At 39.5% G+C, this 27,708-nt stretch overlaps 1 protein-coding gene across 1 annotated transcript in view; it reads right to left on the reverse strand.

Moving 5' to 3' along the window:
• Positions 1-26,505, reverse strand: part of LOC126259992 (leucine-rich repeat and WD repeat-containing protein 1-like) — a 137,154-nt gene extending 110,649 nt beyond the window's left edge. Inside the window, exons 1-3 of the mRNA XM_049957127.1 lie at positions 25,475-26,505; positions 9,686-9,828; positions 12-226 (exon numbers count right to left, since the gene is read on the reverse strand). Coding sequence (XP_049813084.1) covers positions 12-226; positions 9,686-9,828; positions 25,475-25,636 — 520 coding nt within the window. The 5' untranslated portion in view covers positions 25,637-26,505. The remainder of the gene's footprint in view (positions 1-11; positions 227-9,685; positions 9,829-25,474) is intronic.
• Positions 26,506-27,708: the final 1,203 nt, after the last annotated feature.

The following is a 27,708-nucleotide window of genomic DNA, read 5'->3' on the forward strand; positions in this document are numbered from 1 at the left end:
ATTATCCTTACCGAATAGGATCTCACAATGTTCTTTGTGGAAAAGCAAACTTGTTATGGAAACACTGGAAGGGCATTTGAGCCTGTGAGTGTAAAAAAGTGCACCATTTTGTGGATGTAGCATATGAATGATACATCTAGTACCTCCTGCAGCCACAATGCTAATTTTCCCACTCCCTGAGCATTCAGGTGCAATCCAAGACCATGAGAGAGTATAAAAAATTTCCCTGTAATACAAACATTTTATTAAAACTAAAATTAAAATCATATATTCAACTGCAATACTATGACCTTTCTTAAACAAGTATCTACTATGATAAATTAACTAGTTATTCAAACAGCCATCTTTTCTTAATCGTAAATTAGAATATATGCAGTTTTAGCTAACATTCTTTACCTATTAATTTGTGACCACTCTCTATTAATATCATAAAATCAAATTTTTACATGCCAGTATTACTTCTAATTACTAATTTACAAGAGCTATTTGTAATTACACAGTTTGCTTTCCTGTTAGCCTTACTTCACTTAATTTAATAACTGGGAAATCAACACTACTCTAGTCACAAAATGATGCAATTAGGTATATATACAACACAACCAGTAGACTGAACACATCTTTACTCCACATAAGCATTAACAACTTGAGCATAGTATTTAAGTAACATCCAGCAGGAACCAATTGTGTACACAGAGAGAATTGAGCCCAAGCTTAGCTTGTCTAGCCTTAAATAGACTTGACCCCATGGTTCTCTCTCTCTCTCTCTCTCTCTCTCTCTCTCTCTCTCTCTCTCTCTCTCACACACACTCACTCACACACTCACTCACACTCTCACTCTCACTCACTCACACGTACGTACGTACGTCTGAGGTACCCTCTGCAGATGACATAGCACAGCCACATGCAGACCTGATAATGGTCTCAGAAGCAATAGAGGAACTGCTGGTTCGGCCACTGAGGAAAGATGCCTTTGCCTGCGCAGGAGTGGAGAACCAGGAGCAGCAGGTAATGTGATACCGATGTAGACTGGCTCGGTGATAGTGTGACAACAGGGGGTGCCCAGCCGTCCATGCGAAGGCAAAGCTTAGATCATGGTGCCTCAAGCAGAGGCTGTCCTCTGTGTGGATATCACAGAGATACCGCCCCTGGTATCTGGTGCTGACAGCTGCAATCTATTTAGGACAACGTCTGAAACAGATAGCCACACCCGGCCGGAAGAAGCACAGCATCTGCATGAACTGACATCCAGATGGAGGACACAGGGGTGTAGCAGTGTCCTCAGCTGGTACCTGTGGGGTGGCTCTGCCAGCCTCTTTTTGCTGAACTGCATGAAACAGTACGAGGAGAGAAACTGATCTAAGACAACTTCGGATGAAGAGTTGGGAACACATTTTTTCATCTGAGTTTTGAATGTCTGCACTAGGCATTCCGTCTCACCATTAGGTTGTCGATAGAATGGTGGGGCGAAGATGTGATGACCAGGAGAATCGCAACGTACCACAACTCTTGCAATGAAAATTGTGGAACATAATCTGACACTAATGTTGTGGGCAAGCCTTTGAGTGAAAAAATTTTGCACAAGGCTGTGATGGGTGGCAGTTGTGGATGTGGAAACACAACAAATGACACATGGAAAGTGAGAATATGCTTCAATGAGCAACAGCCAATAACCATTGAGAAAGGGGTCATCGAAATCCACATGTATACAGTCCCAAGCACGCAACAGCTTTGGCCAAAGAGGCAACGATGCCTGGGGAGCTGCTTGGTGTGTCCCACACTGAGCAGGAGGCAACTAGGCAGGTAACATTACTGTCCAAGCCAGGCAAAACACGTGTTGACAGACCAGCACTTTTTTTGCACGATATACCCCAATGATCTGCATGAAATAAACACAGAACCTCCAAATGAAACGCTGACGGATCACTATCCAAGGGGCTGCGTGATCTCTGTCAAAGCAGATCATCGTCCACAACAGAGAACCAATGTCAAAAGATTTAAAATAACGGAGGGAGTCAGATGCATGAGAAGGTGGTGAATCCGGCCAACAATGTGCATATGCAATGACCTTCAGCAAAACACGATCTGAAGGTACAGTCTTCACAATCCGTGTGCTAGATACAAGAAAACTGTCAACCAGCTGCATGGTGACATCAATGTTGAAATGAAGGAATTCCTCTCTATTAAATCCTGGGTCTGGACTGGTCGGCAGGTGGTTTGGTTGGTTGGTTTGGGGTATAAAGGGACCAAACTACAGGGCCATCAGTCCCGTTTTCCTGACGCAAGCAAGGCTCAAGATACATAAACACCCAACACCACACCTAAAAAGAAAACGAATGGAACAAACACAAAATGGGGAAAACATACACCACAAGGAAAAGTAGAAGAAGATATTAAAACCATAGAGTATATGGGTCTGGGCTGGCTGATCACAATAATAAAAGAGGATGAGCCAGCCACTCTGCAACACATTAAATTGTCCACTCCAAAAAGACAAGGCGAGATGAACACATGTAGGTAAAAGATGACCACCAAGACAAACAAATGCAACGCAAGTGCGACAGAGTTAAAAATGGAGGGAGGGTGGCGACCTCAGAGAGAAGGCTAAATGCCCACCCTTAGATGGTATGATAACAATCCTCCCTCACAAATAAAATGGACAGTTTGTTGCCCACAGAAGAACCCCAAAAGTGCCCCACTTTTAACAGGATACTTTCCGGGACTGGATCAGACTCTGAATGTGGCTCTCCAGCAGGGATACGACTTCCTCAAATCCTGCCCTGAAATGAGATCCATCCTTCATGAAATCCTCCCCACTCCACCAAGAGTGTCTTTCCGCCGTCCACCTAACCTTCGTAACCTCTTAGTTCATCCCTATGAAATCCCCAAACCACCTTCCCTACCCTCTGGCTCCTACCCTTGTAACCGCCCCGGTGTAAAACCTGTCCCATGCATCCTCCCACCGCCACCTACTCCAGTCCTGTAACCCGGAAGGTGTACATGATCAAAGGCAGAGCCACGTGTGAAAGCACCCATGTGATTTACCAACTGACCTGCCTACACTGTGACGCATTCTATGTGGGAATGACCAGCAACAAACTGTCCATTTGCATGAATGGACACAGGCAGACAGTGTTTGTTGGTAATGAGGATCACCCTGTGGCTAAACATGCCTTGGTGCACGGCCAGCACATCTTGGCACAGTGTTACACTGTCCGGGTTATCTGGATACTTCCCACTGACACCATCCTATCAGAACTCTGAGATGGGACAAGAAGCTGTGTTCTTCCTTTATTGTTTAATCTGACATCTCATTCCAGTGCTCTCGACACTTGATTTGAGGTTGGTTTGTTTGTTTGTGTTGATGTGCCCCTGACATTTGCACCATGTGAACATCTGCTGGTTCAAATAATAAATGAAGTAATCTTGCTAACTGTACATTAGTTACTTAGAATAAGTTACTTTAAACATTTGGCAGCTTGTCACATAAATGTTGGACGTAAACTGGGCATTGGCACAATTTGTAGATACTGGTCTGTTAAATTAGATCAAATTGTGTGAAATATATTATGTGGAAGTAATGTATGTAGAAGTATAATCAATGATACCTGTCCCTTCCCCCCCCCCCCCTCCCCCCCACCCCAAGGTAAGCCTTTCCGCTCCCGGGATTGGAATGATTGAATTTCGTGTGTACGTTTGTTTGTTTGTGTGTGTGTCTATCGACCTGCCAGCACTTTCGTTCGGTAAGTCACATCATCTGTGTTTTTATATATATATATATATATATATATATATATATATATATATATATATATATATATATATATATATATATATATATATATACACACACACACACACACACACACACACACACACACAAATTCAAGCTTTCGCAACAAACTGTTGCCTCATCAGGAAAGAGGGAAGGAGAGGGAAAGACGAAAGGATGTGGGTTGTAAGGGAGAGGGTAAGGAGTCATTCCAATCCCGGGAGCGGAAAGACTTATCTTAGGGGGGAAAAAGGACGGGTATACACTCGCACACACACATATCCATCCACACATACAGGGTGTGGTAGATAAGTAATGAGACTCAGTCTAGAAAAACAAATTTATTGATCCAATTTGTACAGAACGTTAATATTCTTCAAAGTACTCGCCTTGGGCGTCGACACAACGTTGCCAACGCGTTTTCCAAGCTTCATAGGCCCCACTGTAGTCCGTTTGAGTTATCCCAGTTAGTGCCTTCGTGACAGCACGTTGGATGTTCGGATTATCGTTGAAACGATGACCCTTCAGGCATCTTTTGACCTTCAGAAATAGGAAGAAATCAGGAGGACTCAAGTCAGGGCTGTATGGTGGCTGTGGCAAAACTTCAACTCCAATTCGGGTCAAGTAGGAGGTCACGAGGAACGCTGTGTGCGCCGGAGCGTTGTCGTGGTGGAGACGCCAGCGTTGAGCAAGGTCCTGTCGCTTCCGTTTGACGGCTCTGTGCAATCGCTGAAGGACTTCTTTGTAGAATTCGGCATTGACAGTCTTCCCCTGAGGGACAAACTCTTTGTGAATTAACCCCCGCTTGTCGAAAAACACAATCAGCATTGTCTTGATGCGGGACTTTGACATTCTTGCTTTCTTCGGCAGCGGGGATGCCGGTGTGTGCCACTCCGAGCTCTGGGCTTTCGTCTCCGGGTCGTACTGGAATGTCCACGATTCGTCGCCTGTTACTACGTTGTCTAAAAAGTGTGGATTATTTTCCAAATCATTCAACATCTCACGGCAAACGTCCACTCGTTGTTGCTTTTGTTCGGCGGTGAGTACTCGGGGAACAAATTTTGCGCAAACTTTCCTCATCATCAAATCTTGCGTAACGATTTGGTGAACCGTAAATTTATTCACGGAGACCTCATCGGCGATCATTTTGAGACTTAAACAACTGTCGGAGTCCAGGAGTTCTTTCACTTTGGCCACCGTTTCATCCACACGACTCGTTGAAGGGCGTCCAGATCGTTCCATGTCTTCAACAGATTCCCTCCCGTTTTTAAATTCATTAAACCACCGGAACACTTGAGCTCTTGATAGGGAGTCTTCTTTGTAGGCCTCCGTAATCATAGCAAAAGTTTCCGAAGCAGTTTTGCCCAAGCGAAAGCAAAATTTGATTGCATACCGCTGTTCTATAGAGCGATCCATCTTCAGCGTTTTCACAAGTGTCACGGGCACACAAACAACGTAATACGCGTATCTCGACCCTCACTGCACCAGAGCTCCGACGCGACTGTGAACCGGTTCTATTGTTAGCTCAGATCCCCCACCACGTGACGTACAGGTGGAGACCGCCCTGCGAGCGACTGGGGCGCCGCGCGGCGGCCAGTTTCATTACTTATCTACCACACCCTGTATACAGACACAAGCAGACATATTTAAAGACAAAGAGTTTGGGCAGAGATGTCAGTCGAGGCGGAAGTGCAGAGGCAAAGATGTTGTTGAATGACAGGTGAGGTATGAGTGGCGGCAACTTGAAATTAGCGGAGATTGAGGCCTGGTGGGTAACGGGAAGAGAGGATATATTGAAGAGCAAGTTCCCATCTCCGGAGTTCGGATAGGTTGGTGTTGGTGGGAAGTATCCAGATAAACCGGACAGTGTAACACTGTGCCAAGATGTGCTGGCCGTGCACCAAGGCATGTTTAGCCACAGGGTGATTCTCATTACCAACAAACACTGTCTGCCTGTGTCCATTCATGCGAATGGACAGTTTGTTGCTGGTCATTCCCACATAGAATGCATCACAATGTGGGCAGGTCAGTTGGTAAATCACGTGGGTGCTTTCCCACGTGGCTCTGCCTTTGATCGTGTACACCTTCCAGGTTACAGGACTGGAGTAGGTGGTGGTGGTGGTGGTGGGAGGGTGCATGGGACAGGTTTTACACCAGGGGCGGTTACAAGGATAGGAGCCCGAGTGTAGGGAAGGTGGTTTGGGGATTTCATAGGGATGAACTAACAGGTTACGAAGGTTAGGTGGACGGCGGAAAGACACTCTTGGTGGCCATCAGATTCACCTGGTCCTACTCCAAATCCCACGCCACTTTCCTTGACGTTGACCTCCATCTGTCCAATAGCCAGCTTCACACGTCCGTCCACATCAAACCCACCAACAAGCAACAGTACCTGCATTATGACAGCTGCCACCCATTCCACATCAAACAGTCCCTTCCCTACAGCCTAGGTCTTCGTGGCAAACAAATCTGCTCCAGTCCGGAATCCCTGAAGCATTACACCAACAACCTGACAACAGCTTTCGCATCCCGTAACTACCCTCCAGACTTGGTACAGAAGCAAATAACCAGAGCCACTTCCTCATCCCCTCAAACCCAGAACCTCCCACAGAAGAACCACAAAAGTGCCCCACTTGTGACAGGATACTTTCCGGGACTGGACCAGACTCTGAATGTGGCTCTCCAGCAGGGATACGACTTCCTCAAATCCTGCCCTGAAATGAGATCCATCCTTCATGAAATCCTCCCCACTCCACAAACTGGGGTGGGCAGATGCAACGTAAACATGTGTAAATGGGGATACCGAGACAGGACGGACATGTGCCAGTGCGGACAGACCCAGACAATGGACCACCTCCTGGAATGCAGCAACATGGGGGAAGTGTGCAGGAAAGAAGATCTGGCAAATGCTACGGCAGTGGCAGTTAAATGGGCTGAATTTTGGCGGGACGTGATATGATATATATACTATGCTTGTCTTTATATTGTAATGTGAATCCCCATTTTGGGTTTGTTTTATTTATACATATGTGTATTGTATTTGTGTGTATATGTAATATGTGAGTTGTCTATGGCTTGGACACTTTCTCGTAATATCTACTTTCACTTTGTATATTAACCCAGAGGTGACTCTACTTTTAAATGCTAACAAATGCATATTTTCTTTTTCACTCATCCTCCAGAGTATCCGTCCATTTACTACAGTCACATTTAGCATGTGGTAGAAAATCCTCATGTATCACCTAAGATTACAGAGGGCCACTTCAGAATCCATTAGGTCAACTCCTCCCATGTGCTTATAATAAATTCCAATGCAGTGGGGTCTTTTGATCTCTATAAACTTCTTTTCCTTTCGACAAAATCGGGTAGCAACCCCTTCAGGTTCTCTTCCAGCACATGACGATACAACGGTTATAGGTGAATTGTTAATCCATCTCATGACAGTAACGCCTTCTGTTGATGTCACTACTGAAGAACTACCACGTTCCTTCTCCTTTAATTTTTTTGCCGACGTCAGTTTTTTTTATCTGCTCCCTCCAGTCTGTTATTGTGAATGGTACCAACATACCATATATTTAGCTCTTTCAGTTTTAGCACCAAGGGAATGATACCGAAGAGATTGTCAGCATAGACTTTGTGGTTCTTTCCATGAATGTCATGACACAGATGGAGCACATAATCTCCTGCTGCCCCACGTTCAGATATATTACTGCGTCCTCCTCCAGCACCTTGAAACAGTTCAGAGCAACACACATAACCAGACACACCTGCACTCACTCATGTTGTAGTCACATTTCTTGGGCCTTTTGGGAAGGTACTGCTTCAATTATGATCTCCCTTTAAACGGAATCAGGACCTCATCAACACTGGGAAATTCTTCAGCATCAAGAGCCTTGTGATAGTTGTCATGCAAAGCTTTCAAAATTGGTCATAATCTGATAGCTTTGTCAATATTGTATGGAGGAATTGTAGAAACATCGTTGAAACAGTGTGGTTCTTCATATCTTCTGCAAGACATAGCATCAGCAATCAAGTTCATGCGCAAGCCAGTTTCCTCAGACCAATACTGACATACTCTCGGATATCTGAAGTATGTCATTACGTGTGTTATTCCAAAATATATCTTCAGTTGAGAAACAGAAGTAGAGAAATATTCTTTACCATTCTCATGTGCATATAAGTTGGTCTGCTCAACTATTTCAGCAATGAGTTTCTCTGGAAATAGCTTCATAAAGAAATCAAGGGGACTTTCTCCAGTAATGCACACTTTTGTGGCACAATAACTAAATTGTTCAATTCACTGAACAAAATCGCATTCCTTTAGGACATTAAGTTAATATTCCTGGTTCTGAAGGATCTCTTCGAATTCCACTTTCAACCTCAGTATGATTTGTTGCACTTGTTTTATTGTTGGCAATATTTTCACTGTCAGTGTCACTTGTTTTGGAGGATATATTACAGTGATGGGGTCCACTTCAAATGATGGGTCGTAGTCAGAGTCATCACTCCAACCCAAATCATCATCTGAGACAGCTTCCAAAATTTGTAGAATTTCTGCATCACTGATAATCTGGCAAAAGTTCTTACTTCATTCTTTATCTGAAAGAATTCTATCGTCCTCTAATATCTTGGCTGATGATGTGGCCTGTTTGTCATCCTAAAGGAATAATATAGATTTACTAACTTTTTGGAAAGTAACTATAAAATCGTGTATGCATATAAAACTAATTTTCTGATGTTTGGCTACAGCCACTATCTACATTTGTATAATCAAAACTGACTACGTGACCAAGTGCTACATACAGTAAAATAGGTACTATAAAACAACAGAGGAGAAGAAAGTCAATATTCTGTATGTACTGAAGACAGTAGCGTAAGGTCATCTTGACTGATAAAGTTCTCAAACGAAGACAAAAGTAATTTTTTATGACAAAACATTTATACAATTCAGGTATGTGCAAAAAGTGTCAATCTGTAATAACCATTAACAAACTTATTATAACACATACCTCTCCAGAGACAGCAGTACTTTCCTCACAGAACAATTTCAAACTTTCACAACACATCTCTATGGCTATACCAAGAATGGGGTGACAAATCTAAGGTTCCCGCACGCCAAACATCAATACTGCCATCTAGGAGACATTCTTGCAACTATTATTAGTCCTCATATGAGGTACCAGTGCTTTTACGGTCACCTCAGATGTCAAAGATGACAGAAGTGAGCTGAAATTTAAGTGTCCTCATTTGAGGATGTGACGCATGAAAGGGTTAAGCTATCTTTTATGAAATAATGGTAATTAAGAATTTATATTTGCAGTGAAAACTGGATTTTTGTGCGTGGTATGCAATTAGGAATAAGATGATGAGAATTTTTCATAAAAATGACAATTAGAGGTGTGTTAATTAGCATACATTTGATTAATTTTATATTGGCCAGGAACTGACTCATGACCTGTACGTGGGCAGATGAGCATTCTACTACCCAACCACGATGCTTGTAAAAAAGAAGAAGAGGAAGAAGAAGAAGAAGAAGAAGAAGAAGAAGAAGAAGAGGAGAGAGAATTTTTAAGAGTTGCATCAAATTGCTTTGGCTGATGTATATTTGAGTTCTGGACTTCACATATCATAAAGATAAAAAAATTACAAAAATTCAATTGCTGTGTAGTGTCCTGTGTAGTCTTGAGTCTCATAAAGAAAGGAGTAAATAATTAAAAAAAGAATTAAATAAAGACAAAAACAATTTGCTGGTTACTTCCAAACACATTTCACTCATCAAAAGAGTAAGAGCGAAAATAAATTTAACATTATCCGTGATAATACAGTATCACTAAGTGCTTACAGTATCAACTAATATACCTTCCAGCTATGTGCCCTATCAATATCCTCTAGAAAAATGTATACAGTAGTGCTTACCTTGGATCTTCAGCATAGTATTTACTTTTGACAAAACTGCTATTAACATCTATAAAACATATGCTATTTCCTCCACAAGTTGCAATCACATCTGTTGTCTGTTCAGGATGTCTTACATCTGATTCAAATGAACAATGCCACACCTAAAACAAAGAAAATAATCAATTCTTAGAGATAAGGACAGTTCAGACAAGAAGACTGACTTCTTTTTATGTCAACTGTGTCTTCGGTTTTCACAGGTGACTTTTTGCCAACAGCTATAGTTCAGCAATTAGCGAGAGAGAGAGAGAGAGAGAGAGAGAGAGAGAGAGAGAGAGAGAGAGAGAGAGAGAGAGGGAGGTCAGCAGCAGAAAAGAGCTACCAAACTTCTATGTGAAAGTGAAATACAATCAGGGGTGCTGACTTATAAAAAATATTGGGGGACCCGTACTGCAGGTCTTGCTCTGGGAAATTTTCTAAATTTTAGATGACAAGTTTTTTAAACATTTTAGAGTAATATGATCACATTAGAACGCTGAAAACTGGACTCGCAATAACTCGACACTTCAGGAAACTCGACAAGCCTGACATTTTTTGGCTTTGAAGTGTGCCGGACTGAGACTCGAACTCGGGACCTTTGCCTTTCGCGGGCAAGTGCTCTACCAACTGAGCTATCCAAGCACGACTCTCGACCCATCCTCACAGCTTCAGTTCTGCCAGTACCTCGTATCCTACCTTCCAAACTTCACAGAAGCTCTTCTGCAAACCTTGCAGAACTAGCACTCCTGGAAGAAATGATATTGCGGAGACATGGCTTAGCCACAGACTGGGGGATGTTTCCAGAATGAGATTTTCACTCTGCAGTGGAGTTGCGCTGATATGAAACTTCCTGGAAGATTAAAACTGTGTGCCGGACCGAGACTAGCTCGGGACCCAAGTTTTAATCTGCCAGAAAGTTTCATATCAGCGCACACTCCATTGCAGAGTGAAAATTTCATTCTTAAAATATTGCTGTCGCACAGTAATAGCACTTTGATTAATAAGTGAAATAGCTTATTTGAGCTTACTCTGAATAAGGCTCAGGGTTCATTAAATAAAAACAATATCTCAAAGTTAATGCTTTAATATAGTTAATAAAGTTAATACAGTATGCCTAATATTTTCAGTGAAAAGGTATGTAAATAGTGGGTTTTAGTTGGGTCTTACACCCTAAAATTATTTAAGTATTTGAAAATAACTAATACAGTACTAAACTAGTACTAATTTTTCGAAACAGAAAATTTAACATTATGTACGTAGTTTAATTCTCTATTTTATAAAGATTTTTAATATTGCTCTAAATGCTATTATTAGGGCTAGAGTGTCTTTAGAAAGGTGCAAATGTCGACCTTCTGACTGTATTACTGAATACGAAGTCATTGATGACTGGTAGGATATCCAATTCATCCAAAACATCTCGGTGGACATGAAGAACAGCCAAGTTGTTCAATTGCTTCCCTCCCATTGTTGATCGGAGGACATCTAAGGGCGCTAAATTGGAGAAGCTTAATGCACTTCACTATTTCACATAATATCTCTCCAACTGCAAACTCTTGTGTAATGTACTTTCTTACATCACACATGTTTTTTAAGACAGTTGTTTTTATTAGTGCTATCAGCTAACAGTCAAGTGTATGCAGTCTCTCAATGTCTAGGTCATTTTTGAAAAACTCAGTTGATTTTTCCAAATTTGTTTCACCTCTGTTTACTAAAAGCAAGCACTCTTGTTCAACTGCAACGACCTGTGTGAGTCCGGTTGAAGCAAACCACTCAGTAATGCAAGATTGCACTGTTTCACAAACTTCAACATAAATAGCTTTGTAGTATTCCTTTGGGGTTTTGAAAGTGTGCGGTGAGCTGGCTTTGTTGTTTTCATACTTCTTTGGTATACTCCGATTCCGAGGAAGCGAAGGATCATCAACTTGTGAAGGTTTTTCTTTTAAATACAATTCCCAAAAGTGTTCAAAATTATCATGCCTTCATTCAATATACAAATCAAGCTCTCACATTTTTTCCAGATCAGCAACACTTAGATGAGGGCATTGAATTTTTACATTGACATCCTCTACTGGGTTCATTGCATGGCAATAAAGACGTAACAAGAAATAAGACTTAAATTGTAACATTGACTCAAGGTAGCCTGCACATTTGTAACCTGCCTCTGTTTTGTCCTCAGCAGAAAATATTTCAAAAAACTCGAAGTTCTTCAAAGTTTTTCAATAGTCTCAAGATACCAGAAACTCGCATAGTCCACCGAGTCAGGCAAAGGGGTCGTTGGCACTCTCACAGGGTATGCTTCTGGAAAGTCTCATCCTTTTGTTGGATTCCCTTATGGTGTTTATTAAGTCCTTGGCTAAAGCCATAATATCCCTCGCAGATGTAAGATGGCGGAGACTGTCTACAACTGCCAAGTCTAAACTGTGAGCAGTGCAGTGCACATATCGTGCTTTTGGTTGTATATACAAAACTAACTTTTTTAGTTCTTTGAACTTACGTCTCATATTCGAGGCACCATCATAGCACTGTCCTCTTAAGTTATCCACTGACAAATCAAGACGAGCAAAAACGTCTTAAAATACTAAACAGAGTTTGTGATTCAGTGTTGGGGGTCTCATATAAACCAATAAAGTCTTTGTTGATGATTAAGGAATCATCAACAGTACGAATACAAAATGACACTGTTTGTGAATCGAAGAATCGCATGTTTCATCAACCATAATAGAAAAATGTTCAGTCTTCTTGATTGAAGCCAATAACTTTCCCAACAGACTTTCCTTGTAGATAAATGATCTCGTTTTGAATATCGTGGGACATCCATTTATACTCCTAACGACCTAACCAATCATTAAACTCAGGTATGTCATTCTTTCAGAGTTCCAACAAAATTTGAGTTTATATCTTCGTTCCCTCCATTTGCTAGTCCTTGTCGGAAGAGATAATTGTCTCAAGAGCTAAACGGCCTTTCTTCATATCACTGTTTAACTGTTTATTCAATTGGGAGGCCACACTTCGGTTAGTGATAGAATTTAGTTTCAGAACACTTTATTTATGCGTAAACGTGTTTTCATGAAATTGGAATTTTTCCAGAGTCTTTTTCCAGTTAGAAAACCCTATGGAAATAAATGCATCTTCGTTTTTTTAAGAAAATTGTAATAAATTTTTAGCATCTGCCTCTTTACAGATTTTGCAAAAAACTTTTTTGGTAGATGCTTCATATTCTAGCCATGTATATTTGATCAACTAAGACCTCTGAAATGATCTTCCTTACCAGATTGTCCAGGTTTCGACTGAACGGTTCTCACCTGAAGACGACGGAGCAATTGACAACACAATAATTGTTGGAGGTCGACTTGCAGTATCATCAACTTCAAAACACGCCTTTTTGGTAACAAATTTATCCATTGCAAACTTAATTCGTAATACACTAAGAGACTAAAGTAAACAAATAAAATATAGTCATATAAAAGTGTCCACTAGACACTGAAGTCAAAACACTAAACATGTCTGCAGCAAGCACTGAACAAAACTGTCCACACTCAGTGACTGAAACAGCAGGGTGGCTTTATATAGCCGCGACATTGTAATGTCTCGAAGCGTCAAGGTGACGCAAGGCGGAGGGTTCCATGCACTTCTGCTCCAGTCATTTTGATGTTGCTGTAGCCACAGCGCTGGCCCGCCAGCGCCAGACTTTACCTGAAGATTCACGCAACAGGACAAATTCTAAGTGTGCCCACAGCACCGTAACACTATCATGATTCACACGACTCTTTTTCGGTTAACCTGCTTACTACCATAATAATTATTTGTTTTAACTCATTACTAGATGTATTCTGAAAGGTAACTATCGTCAAATAAGGAAAATAAGAAATTCCAACATAATTTGGCGATTTTACGAAGCATAATATAACTAATAATTTGCTTAAATTATAGGGGGGTGGTCTTCCCCCCCCCCCCCCCACACACACACAAATGAATTTCTGAAGGGGCTCGAGCCCCCTCATGCCGCATGGAGTCAGTGCCTGTGAAGACAACATGAACATCAGTGACGGACAATAACTGCCCATGAGAAGATTGGAAGAGTAAAGAAGTTTAATACCTCAGTGAAGTATTCCAACAGAATGGGCTAGAACAAGGATAGCGATGGAAATAACCAAATGAAAACAATCCATTTAGTTGGTTGCTGACTAACAATCAACCTATTTGGTTGTAGTTTTACATACTGGTTGGTTTATTTATTCATTCTCTTTATTAAAACCAGTGTGTGGAAACAAATGAATAAAAACTATCTATAGTTTTGTACATTGGCTGAATTATTCATTCTCTCTTTTTACATCGAAAAATTCTGCAGTTTTCATGTTGGTTAAACCACATACTCTTTTTTTCGGCTGAAACCACTCTCCTGAGTTTCAGATAACTGAGCTGTCGATTCATTCTTCTGAATGAAACTAACCTACAGGACTTTCATTGGGTGAACTAATGTGGATATATACTGGTGTACTGACACCCCCAGAGGGTACCCCATAATCCTGGTGGCGTGTGAAGACATCTCGGGTTGTAGGTTGTTACTGCGGTCTTCGATCTGAAGACTGGTTTGATCCAACTTTCCATGCAACTCTGTCCTGCACAAAACTCTTCATCTCTGAATAACTAATGCTAACTACCTACACCTGAACTTGTTTACTATATTCATCTCTTGGTCTCCCTTTTACAATTTTAACCCCCCCCCCCCCCCCCCATGCTTCTCTACCCCAAAATACAAACTTTATTTCATTACCACAATGATGATTCTGATCCTTTGTTTCAGTCAAGTTATGCCACCAATTTATTTTCTCCCATAATCCACTAGCTGTGTGATCTACTCATCTAATCTTTGGCAGTAATCTGTAGCATCACATTTCAAAAGCCTCTATTCTCTTGTCTGAAATGTTTGTCATCCATGTTTCAGTTCCAGACACAGATGGCTACACCCCATACAAATACATTCATAAAAGACTTCCTAAGACTTAAATCCATATTCAGAGTCAACAAACTTCTCTTCTTCACAAAATTCCACAGAGAACAGGTGCTGACATGTGTGACAACTACCAACTACCAGTGTAGTAAGTCATGGTTGCAAAATACTAAATTTTTTTACAAAAGAACAGAAAAACTGGTAAAAACTTACATTATGGAACATCACTTTGGATTCTGGCGAAATGTTGGAACATGCGAGGCAATACTGACCCTATGACTTATCTTAGAAGATAGATTAATAAAAGACATGCCTACTTTTATAGCTTTAGTAGATTTGGAGAAAGCTTTTGACAATGGCAACTGGACTACACTCTTTGAAATTCTGGAGGTAGCAGCGATGAAATACAGGGAGCAAAAGGTTATAAGCAAATGTACAGAAACCAGACAGAGTTTGGGGAAAAAAGGGAAGCAGTGATTAGAAAGGGAGTGAGACAGGGTTGTAGCCTATCCCAGATGTTGTTCAGTCTATACACTGAGCAAGCAGTAAAGAAAACTAAAGAAAAATTTGGAGTAGGAACTGAAGTTCAGGGAAAAGAAATAAAAACTGAGGTTTGCTGATGACATGGCAATTATGTCACAGACAGTAAAGGACTTGAAGGAGCAGATGAATGGAATGGACAGTGTCTTGAGAAGAGGATACAAGATGAAGATCAACAAAAGCAAAATAAGGATGATAGAATGTAGTCACACCAGATCAGGGCATGATGAGAGAATTAGATTAGGAAACAAGACACTAAAAGTAGTAGATGAATTTTGATATTTGGGTAGCAAAGTAACTGACAGCAGGTGAAGTAGAGCATATCAAAAGCACATGTTATGGCAAGAAAAGCGTTTCTGAAGAAGAGAAACATGTTAACATCGAATACACGTTTCAGTGCTGGGAAGTCTTTTCTGAAAGTATTTGTATGAAGTGTAACCACATACGAAACTTCCTGGCTGATTAAAACTGTGTGCTGGACTGAGACTCGAACTTGGGACCTTTGCCTTTTGCGGGCAAGTGCTCTACAAAATGAGCTACCCAAGGAGGACTCACGACCTGTACCCACAGCTTCAATTCTGGCAGCAGAGCACTTGCCCGCGAAAGGCAGAGGTAACCAGTTCGTGTCTCTGTCTGGCACAGAGTTTTAATCTGCCAGGAAGTTTCATATCAGCGCACACTCCGCTGCAGAGTGAAAATCTCATTCCGTAACCACATATGTTTAGATTAGATTAGATTCAGTTTTCGTTCCGTAGACCCAAAAAAGTGAGATGATTCTCTTGGTTGTGGAACACGTCAGAATATACATAAAACATTTGAATATAATACTTACTAACCAGATAATTTGTCAGAAGATTGACAAAATAGGTGATTACAATGCAATAAACTAAAACAGCTAATATCTGCAGAATTAACACGCTGTCAAAATGAAACACTGTTATGCACTGTTAATAAATTTATCATAAACAAAACACCTAATCCTGACTGGTGTGACCAAGTACTGTCAGAACTTAAGTATAACAGGCATTTTTACTTATGCTGGCTTAACAGTCTCTGTCAAGATACTGATCTTGAGAGCAGAAGAAATTGGCTACCAAAAACTATTTCACACACTGTTTAAATCGAGCTTTATCTGAAACCAAGTTTTTAATAGTTGCTGCCAATTTACTGAATATTGGACGCCTTTCTGGACCAAGGCAAGTGATTTTTGGTCTTCATGTAAATTGTTCTTATTTTTAGTATTTATACTATGTATTGAACTATTGGTTGGAAATAGAGATATATTACTTGCAACAAATTTCATTAAGGAATAAATATACTGAGAAGCAGTGGTTGGAATACGAAGTTCTTTGAACAGGTTTCTACATGATGTTCTTGAATTTACACCACAAATGATTCTTATCACATGCTTTTGCACCCTAAAAACTTTTGCTCTGTTCGACGAGTTGCCCCAGAATATGATCCCATATGACAACAGAATGGAAGTAACCAAGGTATCCCGGGGTTTTTTTACATTTATGTCTCCGACATCCGACATCACTGCAAATACGGACTTATTTATGTGATTAAGCAATTCCGTAGTTTGCCCCGCCCAACTGAATTTATTATCGAGTCATAATCCCAGAAATTTAACACTGTCAACCTCTTGGATCTGCCTGTCTTCATATGTTATACACATGCTCGAAGGAAATCTCTTACAGGTTCTGAACTGCATATAGTGGGTCTTCTCAAAGTTTAATGACAGCGAGTTAGCTTTAAACCATTTATTAACGTCAGTGAAAGTTTGATTAGCAGCTATTTCTAAATCTCTACTTGACTTGCTACTTATTGCAACTGTTGTATCATATGCAAACAAAACAAACTTCGCATCTGGCAATGTAACAGACGAGAGGTGGTGGTGATGTTTGGTTTGTGGGGCACTCAACTGCGTGGTCTTCAGCACCTGTACAAAGTCCCAATTTTGACACAGGGCAATTTTTACACAATCCAATCTAGATACAGTTACGAATGATAATGATGATGATGAAATGCTGAGGACAACACAAACACCCAGTCCCCGGGCAGAGAAAATCTCCAACCCATCCGGGAATCGAACCCGGGACCCCGTGAAACCAGACGCAACAATGCTAGCAAATAGACCATGAGAGTACAGACAGATGAGAGGTCATTAATGTAAATAAACCAGACGCAACAATGCTAGCAAATAGACCATGAGAGTACAGACAGATGAGAGGTCATTCATGTAATTAAGAAAAAGCAGCAGACCCAAGATGGAACCGTGAGGAACACCACATGTAATTAATTCCCAATCAGATGAAGACTGACTGCTTACTGCACAGCCATTATGCTGCAACACCCTTTGTTTCCTGTAAGATTGATAAGACTCAAACCATTCTGCAGCACTGCCGATGACACCGTAATATTCTAATTTACTTAAGAGAATGCTGTGGTTCACATAGTCAAAGGCTTTTGACAGCTCACAGAAAATTCCAGTAGCCTCTAGTTTATTATCTAATGAATTAAGAACATTCTCATTGTAAGTGTAAATAGCTTTCTCTATATCAGAACCCCTAAGAAATCCAAACTGTGACTTGGACAATATATTATTTTCAGTCAGATGCTTAAGGAGACACTTGAACACAACCTTTTCAAATACGTTTGAGAAAACCGGCAAAAATGAAATTGGTCGATAGTTTGATGGTGCCTCTTTATCCCCCTTCTTGCAAAGAGACTTGACTTCAGCATATTTTAGCCAGTCTGGAAATGTTCCACTGATAAGAGATTGATTACACAAATAAATTAAGATAGAACTAAACTCGCATGAGCACTCTGATTAACTCAATTGATATGTTATCATACCCACTGGAATAGTTAGATTTTAAGGATTTTATGATGGATGCTACTTCTTTGGGAGAAATGAGTGTCATTTCCATTTTACTGACATTTTTAAAGACTGGTCTCCGATATTCCATTGCACTGTTCATGGAACCCGATAACCCCAGGCTTTCAGTAACAGAAATGAACTTGTTTAAGAGGTTTGCAACACTACATGCATTTGTTACCAAAGTCTCATTTATTTTTAGAGCTATCTGTTCCTCTTCCTTTTTGGCCCCACATGTCTCTGTCTTCACTATATCCCATCAGTTTTTATTTTGTTGCCCAATGCAATTATTCTTTTCTCATAAGAAAGCCGCTTCAATCTCTGGATTACTTGCTTCAATATTTTGCAGTTTCTTTGTAATGCATTACAATTCTAACATCAGAGCTGTTCCTAGGTAGTAGATACAGTCTCCTTTTTGTCCCACATGATATCTTTATTCCCTGTGTAATCCATGGTTTACTCAAGGAATTAAGATATCATGTGTGACTAAAGGAGACTGTATTACTTTTTGACTGTATTGCTTTTTGACCACTGTGTGATTTGAGTTATCTTTAGGGGAAATCAATTTTCAAAAGAAATTCATTAATGAATGTTTTGTATTTTCCATTTGGGTCAGAAGTATTGTAAACATCTATCCAGATCATGTCTCTGAGCAATTTCCTGAATTTCTCAATTTTTGTCTTATGTATTATCTTCCTGTACTAAGATTTAATACATTTTCATCCTGACAAGTTTAACATTTAACACAAGATGTTACATGTCATGATCAGATAGCCCATTTACTATTGGTTTTGTGATATAACTTTTTCCCTAGATTTGTCTACAAAGATATTATCAATAGCAGTCTCGGAGCATTTACACATTCTAGTTGCAAAGTTCACAATAGGAACTAAATTGAATGATAGTGTTACTGACTGTAATAATTGTTCACTGACAGAGCTTTTCAATAAATCCACATTAAAATCACCAGCAACCACTATTTCCTTTTTTTAATTTTTTTTAACCATGGGATGGGACAACAGAGCTTCCATATTTTTTATGAAGAGGTTAAAATGTTCTGAAGGTGATCTGAATATACCTACTATTATAAAGGACTTATTATGAAATACTACCACTGTTGCACAAGCTTCTAAATGCTGCTCTGAGCAAAATTTATTAATATCAGTATTCTTCAAATCAAAACAGTTTCTGACAAATGTAGCAACTCCCCTTTAGTCATTCCATGTCAAATCAACACACCTATTTTACCTCACCCTCTTAGATTTTGCTGAAAGTTGGTATACTTATAGTGGGCACTGAGACTAAGAAAAATACCAAATTTCAATTTTTTATCTCAAACTATTCCTGAAATATGGCTGTCTAAACTTTCAAAAACCAGCCAAAAATGGGTGAACGGACTTTTTTTAAATTGTCCTAGGAGGTGCCCTAATTGAGCTAGAGAACTGGGAAAGGTGTCATTTTGCAGCATTTTGCATGCTCTTTCCAGGGATATACAACAAAACATAGCTTCTAATTAATAACCTTTTTCAAAATACTAATTAATATTTTTATTTAATTTTAATTTTTTTACAAAAAGTACATAATTTAAAATTTTCAAAATATTTCTATAACTACTTCATACTATTGTAAATCACATGGCAAAATATAAATCTGGGATGATGATGGGTTCATTGTTAAAAAAAATTATTCCGGACTCTGTTTTTCACTAACGGCCCTAGTTTGACCAAATTGACCTTTAACGAACAGGAATTTCTTCAAAATATACTGAAAGGTAACTAAAAAAAAAGTATTAGAAATATCAAAACATCACCTTATTAAACCAAAACTAATCAGCATATTTTATAACAGTATATTAACTGATATAACAAAAACAAGAAATTGAACATTCTACAAACTGAAATAAAGTATGAATAAGTACAAGTATTTACATAATAGTTCTGGTCCATGAGGTTTGAAATGGAACTACTAAACAAATTAAATACGTAATGCTTGTTTTTGAGTAACAGGTATCTGTACATAGCTAAATTTAACACAGTAAGTACTAACAACAATTTTGAAACAACTTTCTATAAAATATACATTAACACTAACCTGAGACAAAAATTAAGTTTTGAGTTGAAAGCAGTTTCCCAATAAATTGTCTTGGAACTTCACATATTTCATTTTAATAAAGCTGACTGGGTTTGGTTTACATCACTTTCATTAAGAATGTATGTTCTCCCTGCCAGAGTAAATGGATTCACTTTTGTGAGAACATCCACAACTGACACCCACAGGACATCTGCATGTGCAGGATAAGAGAGTGACTTAGTTGGTCCACATGGATGAAGAAAAGTTATTTTCACTTCATCAGGTTCTTCGTTTTTTTTCTAAAATGTACCCTGATTGTCAATGCCTCTTCAAGTCGGCTTTTTAAGAATATTTCTGAAGCAGCATAGTCTTCTTCAGTCGTCTTGAGTGGAATATGCAAAATCAACATTTGTGATATTATCTACTGCCTACTCAAATAGATCTCGTGCGGTTTGGATCTTATTTTGGTATGGCCTTTGCAAACTTGCACGAGCTGCCAGTCTTTACTGAACCCCCTACTCCATCACAAGGCCCTTTCCCATGTACTGTGGCTGAAAAGTGCCACTCAGCTTTTATGTTGAAGTCTTCCTCATGAAGGCAAAGGTTCAGGAACTTTTTCTTATTTTTATACTAAGCAGCAGAACCATTAGAATAATATATCTTTTTTGGAATCTTTTGAAATTTATTTGTTAGATATGAAATTAGCTTCTTTTGAAATGTGTAAACCACAGTTGTATTGTGCTCCAGGCAATCAGAAACAATGATAAAGCTCATATGCTCAATTTTGTCTTCCTGTTTGTAATATATAACAAAAGGATGAATAGTAATCTGTTGTCTTGTCCAGTGGAAACTCTGAACTTCATCCTGTAGAACTATACTATAATTTTCTGAAAAATCACACACGACAACAAATTCAGATTCCATAAGGTTTTCTCTTGTGGAGTTAAGGAATGTTCGTTGTTGCTTGGCAATGAAGTCATGCCGAATCAAAGTCGACATCTTACTACAAAATACATCTATGAATTCTTCAGAAGTTTTCTGAACAATTTACATCAGTCAACTGACATCCACTGTCGGAACTGAACTTATTCAATTAAGTTTTCATGAAAAGAGTCTTTTAAAATTTTACATATGACAGTTTCTCCTGGGCAGTATTCACAGTTTGCCATGTTGCAATCAACTGATGATGGGTTGCAAAGCATTTTTGCAATGTACTGCTTATAATTGTTTAAGCTGCTGTTTGTTACTGTATTTAGTTTGGCATTTTCTGTCATTAATTTTATGTTTCGGTGAGTTGTGCACACACAGACAGTGTGTGTGCGCCATTCCGTCCAGCTAATACACAATGTTTTGGTCTCAACTCAGCAAATTTAGAGAAACCTATTTTTATATTACGAAACTTGTCTTTAAAATGCTTGTAAGCTTCTTTAAGGTTACACAAAATAAGTCTTTTCGATATTTTTGTTTTATTTCCACTTGTTTCTGTAATTGTCACACAATCTTTAATACCTGGCATTGCCCTGCTAACTTCATCATTTTCATAAAATGAATGTACAGTCTTGACAGTTTCTGTTGGTAAACACTTCCTTGGTTTTAGGTTTGGACCTTCCATGAATCCTTTCTTTTTCAAAATTTTTTTGGACTGCCGAACAATGTAATTAGGAGCATTAAATTCCCTCATTATTTTCAAGTAAACTTGTAAGAATCATTAGTTTTTTGCTCTACTTATAGAATTTTTAAAGTTTTTTTTAAGGTTTTCAAGAACGGATTCATCAGTATCAGTATCTGACGAAGTTTCAGGAGTAACAAAAAGTTTACATGTCATTGATGAGATTTTCTTCACTTTTGATTTGGCGTAATGCCTAGATGTTAGTTTTCTCTTGTCAATTGAGGACTCACCTAGTTCTTGAAGTGTTGTGTTAAATGTTTTAACAGCTAGTGAAGTTGGAGTGAAGTCAGGGTCTTGGTCTCGGATGATTATCTCTGATCCAGAAGATTCTTCACCACTTTCATCACTGATGGACTCTGATGTATTTTTCAATTTGGTTACATCTTTCCTACATTTATCACAAATCTTGGCACCACTTCGTATTTGAGGAAATCCATGTTGTAACATTTCTCAGTTTTTTTCTGTCTCTAATAAAATGATTTGACTTCTTCAATGGATTACAACACTGCACTCTTACAGCACTGCACTTTTTACTTGGTTCCATATTTATACAAAAACCACTTATAAACTGTCCTTCAATGTATAGATTTACTTGAAAATGAACTATTAAATATAATACATACAGACTGGTCAACACAGAGGTAACAATTGATTTGCACTAAAACCACAGTGCACAATAATGCTGTAGGCACACAAAGCCTTAGAAGGTAACAATGCAGACTACATCATCTCAACAATGGCTCCAGTCTCTGAATTATTGTACAGACATCAAGCCCTATGTATACAGTCCTCTACTGACGTACTACCTTAAGGGTAAATTTGGTCAAACTAGGGCCGTTAGTGAAAAACAAGAGACCAGAATAATTTTTTTTAACAATGAACCCATCATCATCCCACATTTATATTTTTCCATGTGATTTACAACAGTATGAAATAGTTAAGGAAATGTTTTCAATTATGTACTTTTAGTAAAAAAATTAAATCAAAATATTAATTACCATTTTGAAAAAGGTTATTATTAATTAGAAGCTAATCACTGGAAAGAGCATGAAAAATGCAGCAAAATGACACCTTTCCCAGTTCTCTAGCTCAATTAGGGCAGCTCCTAGGGCAATTTAAAAAAAGTATGTTCACACATTTTTGGCCAATTTTTGAAAAGTTGACATGATCATAGTTCAGGAATGGTTTGAAGTAAAAAATTGAAATTTGGTATTTTTCTTAGTTTCAGCTCCCACTATAAGTATACCAACTTCCAGCAAAATCTAACTGGGTGAGGTAAAATTTTTATTTTAATTGTGTTGATTTGACATGGAATGAATCCCCTTTCTCCAATTTTTTTTCTATAGCGGAAAGAAGCTAACCTGAATAAAAAATGGCTCTAAGCACTATGGGACTTAACATCTGAGGTCATCAGTCCCCTAGATTTAGAAGCTACTTAACCTTAACTAACCTAAGGACATCACACACATCCATGCCCGAGGCAGGATTCAAACCTGTGACCGTAGCAGCAGCGCGCTTCCGGACTGAAGTGCCTAGAACAGCTAACCTGAATCCTGTAACATTTAGCATCATCTATTCCAGTGGTCATATGATGATCAGAGAGGTAGATTAGGCCTATATCAACTGGTTTGCTCAACTCTAATTCTTCAACACAAATAAGCAACTCATTTAACTTACCCCTTAGTCGTCAGATGTTCTGATGCAATAAGGACAACTGATTTTGCGCACTGGCTGAATTACAACTGGATGAACTTAATTTTTCTGTCAACTGTTGAGTATATCTAGTTTGAATCAGAGGCTGTCTGCATGAATTGTTTACATTAAAATTTGCTTTCTGGCTGACTGTTATCAATATGAATGTCATTTTCAGCCAGTCTCTGATTATCTTTTGTTTCTGGCAACCCTAATCTGTCACTTGTAACCACTGGTACTTTACCACTTGTGGCAGTGCCGCCGCCCCCCCCCCCTTTAGTTATTTACTATTAGCCCCGACAGTTTTCCCAGTATGGTAGTAAAACATGAATGTAAACAGTTTAGACATGAGAACAGAAGCTTCTGAAATGTGGTGCTATAGAAGAATGCTGAAGATTACATTGGCATATCTTGCAACTAATCAGGAGGTATGGAGTGAAGTGGAAAGAAAAATTTGTGGCACAACCTGACTAGAAGTTGAGATCAATTCAGAGTAATAGAGGGAAGTGTGGGGTTAAAAATCAGAGTGTGAGATGAGAGGAATAAACTAGGCAGATTCTGAAGGATCTAAGTTGCTGCGATTATTTGGATATAAGAGGCTTGCAGAACAGAGTAGCAGGGAGAGCTACATCAAACCAGTCTCTGGACTAAAAAAAGAAACTTCAATGACAATACTTATCCTGCCACTGCCAGTATACATTTTATTTCTCTCTACTCCTGGCATCATGAATTATTTTACTGCCAGTATAGCAAAACTCGTCTATTACTTTAAGTGTTCTAATTCCCTCAACTCGCATCTGATTTAGTTCGACCACTGTACATTCCATGATCACTATTTTGCTTTTGCTGATATTCGGCTTGTATCCTCCTGTGAAAACACTGCCCATTCCATTCAATTGTTCTTCAATGTCCTTTTCTGTCTGACAGTATTGCAAGGTCACTGGCAAACATCAAAGTTTTTATTTCTTCTCCAATTTTTCTTTGATTTCCTTTACTGCTTTCTCCATGTACTGACTGAATGAAGTTGGGGATAGGCTACAACCTCTCTCACTTCCTTTTCAACCACTGCTTCCCTTTCATACCAGTGAACTTAACTGTCATGTGGTTACAATACAAAATGTATGTATCCTTTTGCTCCCTGCATTTTACGCCTGCTGCATTCAGAATTTCAAAGGCTGTAGTCTGGTGAAAATTAACACTATCTTTCTCTAGCTCCACAAATGCTATAAACAAAGGTTTATTATGTAAAATTACGGAGGCAACACTCGTCTATAGCAGACTGATGCGTGAACCATAGAAATACCTAACAGAAATGAGTTGTCACACTAGCTTTCGAGCACTTGCACTTTTTCTACTAAAAAGTACGCACATTGGCATACAAAAACCACAGACACCGGACTGCACACCTCCATTACTGCTAAGAGACTAGTTATTGTTTATCTGTTATTGACAGCCGTTGCCTGGGCTGCTGGAGGAGGGAAGAGAATAGACAAACCTTTCACCGTATTATTGGAGCAGAAATAACTTACAATATCGACGATATGGCGGATTATTGCACAAGAAAAATTATGATTGCCGTTACTTCGTTTTAATACGCGATTGCACGGATGACGTTACATGAAAGGGAAGAAAGTAAAGTTCGCGACTGTTCAACATGAAATAACACAAAGCCTCCTGGCATCAGTGGACTGAGAAATTAGTTCCATCTATGAGATTTTTAGAGCAGCTTGAAAATTATGTCAGTAACATTTGTTGCAGTCTGCACTCTTTCTCTCCGAAGACAATAATGACATGGAGTTCTTTGTGCCCGTTGCTATTGTGCTCCACAATAGTGATCACTCAATTTCTTACCTTAACACGTTACATTTTCATTTACCCGACCCGTGTCCGTAAATCGGCCAAAACAGCTTTTCTCCAAAAATTGTGATCATTAAATTTCTTACCTTATAACGTTACTTTTTCACTAACCTGTGTCCGTACATCTGCCAAACCAGCTTTTCTCCAAGAATGGCACCTAAAGAAAACGCTAGGTTCAAAACAAGGTCCTGTTAATACATCAGCTTTCTCTCTAGCATCACCGTTGCAATCTAACACTTCACTTTCCAGCCCCCTGATCTGCGCTCTCTTCATGATTCCCGCGATGCAGATCAGTGATCACAATACAAACTGCGTAAGATGAAATACATTGGTAAACCCAAAGAGGTTCAGTCAGGTTTCCATGGACATGAATCACAGAATCACATGCGACACATCATCTGAAAGACGAAAACCAAATTTCGGAAACCGTTTTTCGCTGTCGTGTTCACATGTTAAGGTCTGAAGTGAATTTGCTAGCTCAGTTAAATATGACGTCTGGAAAATAGCTGTTCCAGATTCCGATTTAGTCAGCGCAATCGCAATTTCTCTTCATTTCAGTATTAGAGATATACCGTTTCACGCTCAGTCCAATATTTCAGGTTCTCCTTCGCCCCGCCCGTATTAGTCAAATATTTTAGCAACAAGACGTAACCCACCAAATCCAAGTACGTTTATACCTGGGAGCGAAAATCGAGTGTGGAAGTGGAAAACTGGCAGCTAGAAATGAATTTTCAGAATCGATTTTGGACCAACCAGAAACGGTACTGACTACTGTGAAATATGTTTACGAAATCTGGTTTTGGTAGCTCTATGTGAACAGTTGATTTCACATACGCACCAATTATGTCGCAACGTCTAGTGGTATCCTGCAGTAGCATGTGTGAACGCTTAAGGCCCGTCCACACGCAACGATCTCTCTGCGCAAATGTTTGCGCACATCACATCTGAGCAGACAGATCGTTGCGTGTGGACAGATTTGCACCAACCTGAGGTGTGTGCAAACCTTGAGTTGGAGGTTTGAGCGAAACCAATAAAAAATCTGTGCGTTCAAACCACATCTGCACAGACAAGTTGGAACGTGTGGACAGGAGATCACCGCAAATCTGGCGCGAAACAGCAGTTTGCTCAGTCTAGTGTTTGTATTTGTGCGCACAGGGCATTAAAATGGCTGATACTCGTCAGTGTTCTCGAGAGTTTGTGAGTTCATTGAAATATATAGAAACCACCCATGTTGGTGGAAGATTAAAGTAAAGAATATAGGGACAGACAAAAAGACAGCAGCATACAATGCTCTAATTGAAAATTTGCGGGTATTATTTCACTCAACTCTTGTTCCGATATTGCAGTTGAAAATTCCAAATCCTTGTAGCTCCTTCCTGTTGCTAGGAATCTTAATGTTACCGCCAGCCGTTCATAAGGAGAAATTGCCCTTCTCTATACAAGTATTTTGTCTCATAATATGAGGGGTTACAAACTTTAAGAGATAATTAGAAGTTTCGACATCCATCCGCAAATAATTTCACCAGCCGTTAGCTTCGCCCTGCAACTCTCGCAGTAAATTTACGTGAGAAAACAGCTTTCGCTTTAGCAGCCACTGTCTACACCATTTTGACCGCTTTCTCTGTTTCCTGCTGTTGGTCTGGATGTTTTTTGCAGCACAAGTTGCGAACACAAACCACAACAGAACTTCTCCCATTCCTATATTTCAAAATAACTGAATTAAATTTCTGACGTTTACGGGGAGCGTAGTCGCTTGCCACTGATATTTCTTTTCTATACCGACAGATGGCGGGCGAGTAGTAGATTGTGTCGTGTGCACACACCACATTTGCAGCGATCTTTTGCATGTACAGACATTTGCGCCGATGTCTGCGCAAACAGATCGTTGCGTGTGGACCGGGCTTTAGTTCTTAGTAGCACAACGTAAGAGACGGAACTTTCGTCAAGCAACAAAACATTGAACTTTATTTTAAATTATTGCCCCACTTTACTTCCACGACTGCTCCCTGGTGGCAGTATTTCGAAACAAGCATTCTGCCGCAGGTATCGAGAAGCAATTGCAGCTGTACTGCATTCGATTTCAATGTTTTAATTTTATTACTGCAAAAAGTGAACAGGGGTCGTTAGGTACACTTTCGCAGCTTCTGGAACGACAAGAACAGCAACCTACATTTGATTTTATTCAGCAGTTAGTTTGGACAGGGCAATATGTGGAATACGTCATTGGTTTGCGCAATCTAAAGAATTTTTTTTTTGATGAATACATGAATAAACGGTAATTTCCAAGAAACGGTGCCAATTGAAGTCGGGCATCACTCGGAGCGATGTATATCGAACGGTCGACT

The sequence above is a fragment of the Schistocerca nitens genome, chromosome 5 (genome assembly GCF_023898315.1).
Source record: "Schistocerca nitens isolate TAMUIC-IGC-003100 chromosome 5, iqSchNite1.1, whole genome shotgun sequence".
Lineage (NCBI taxonomy): Eukaryota > Metazoa > Arthropoda > Insecta > Orthoptera > Acrididae > Schistocerca > Schistocerca nitens.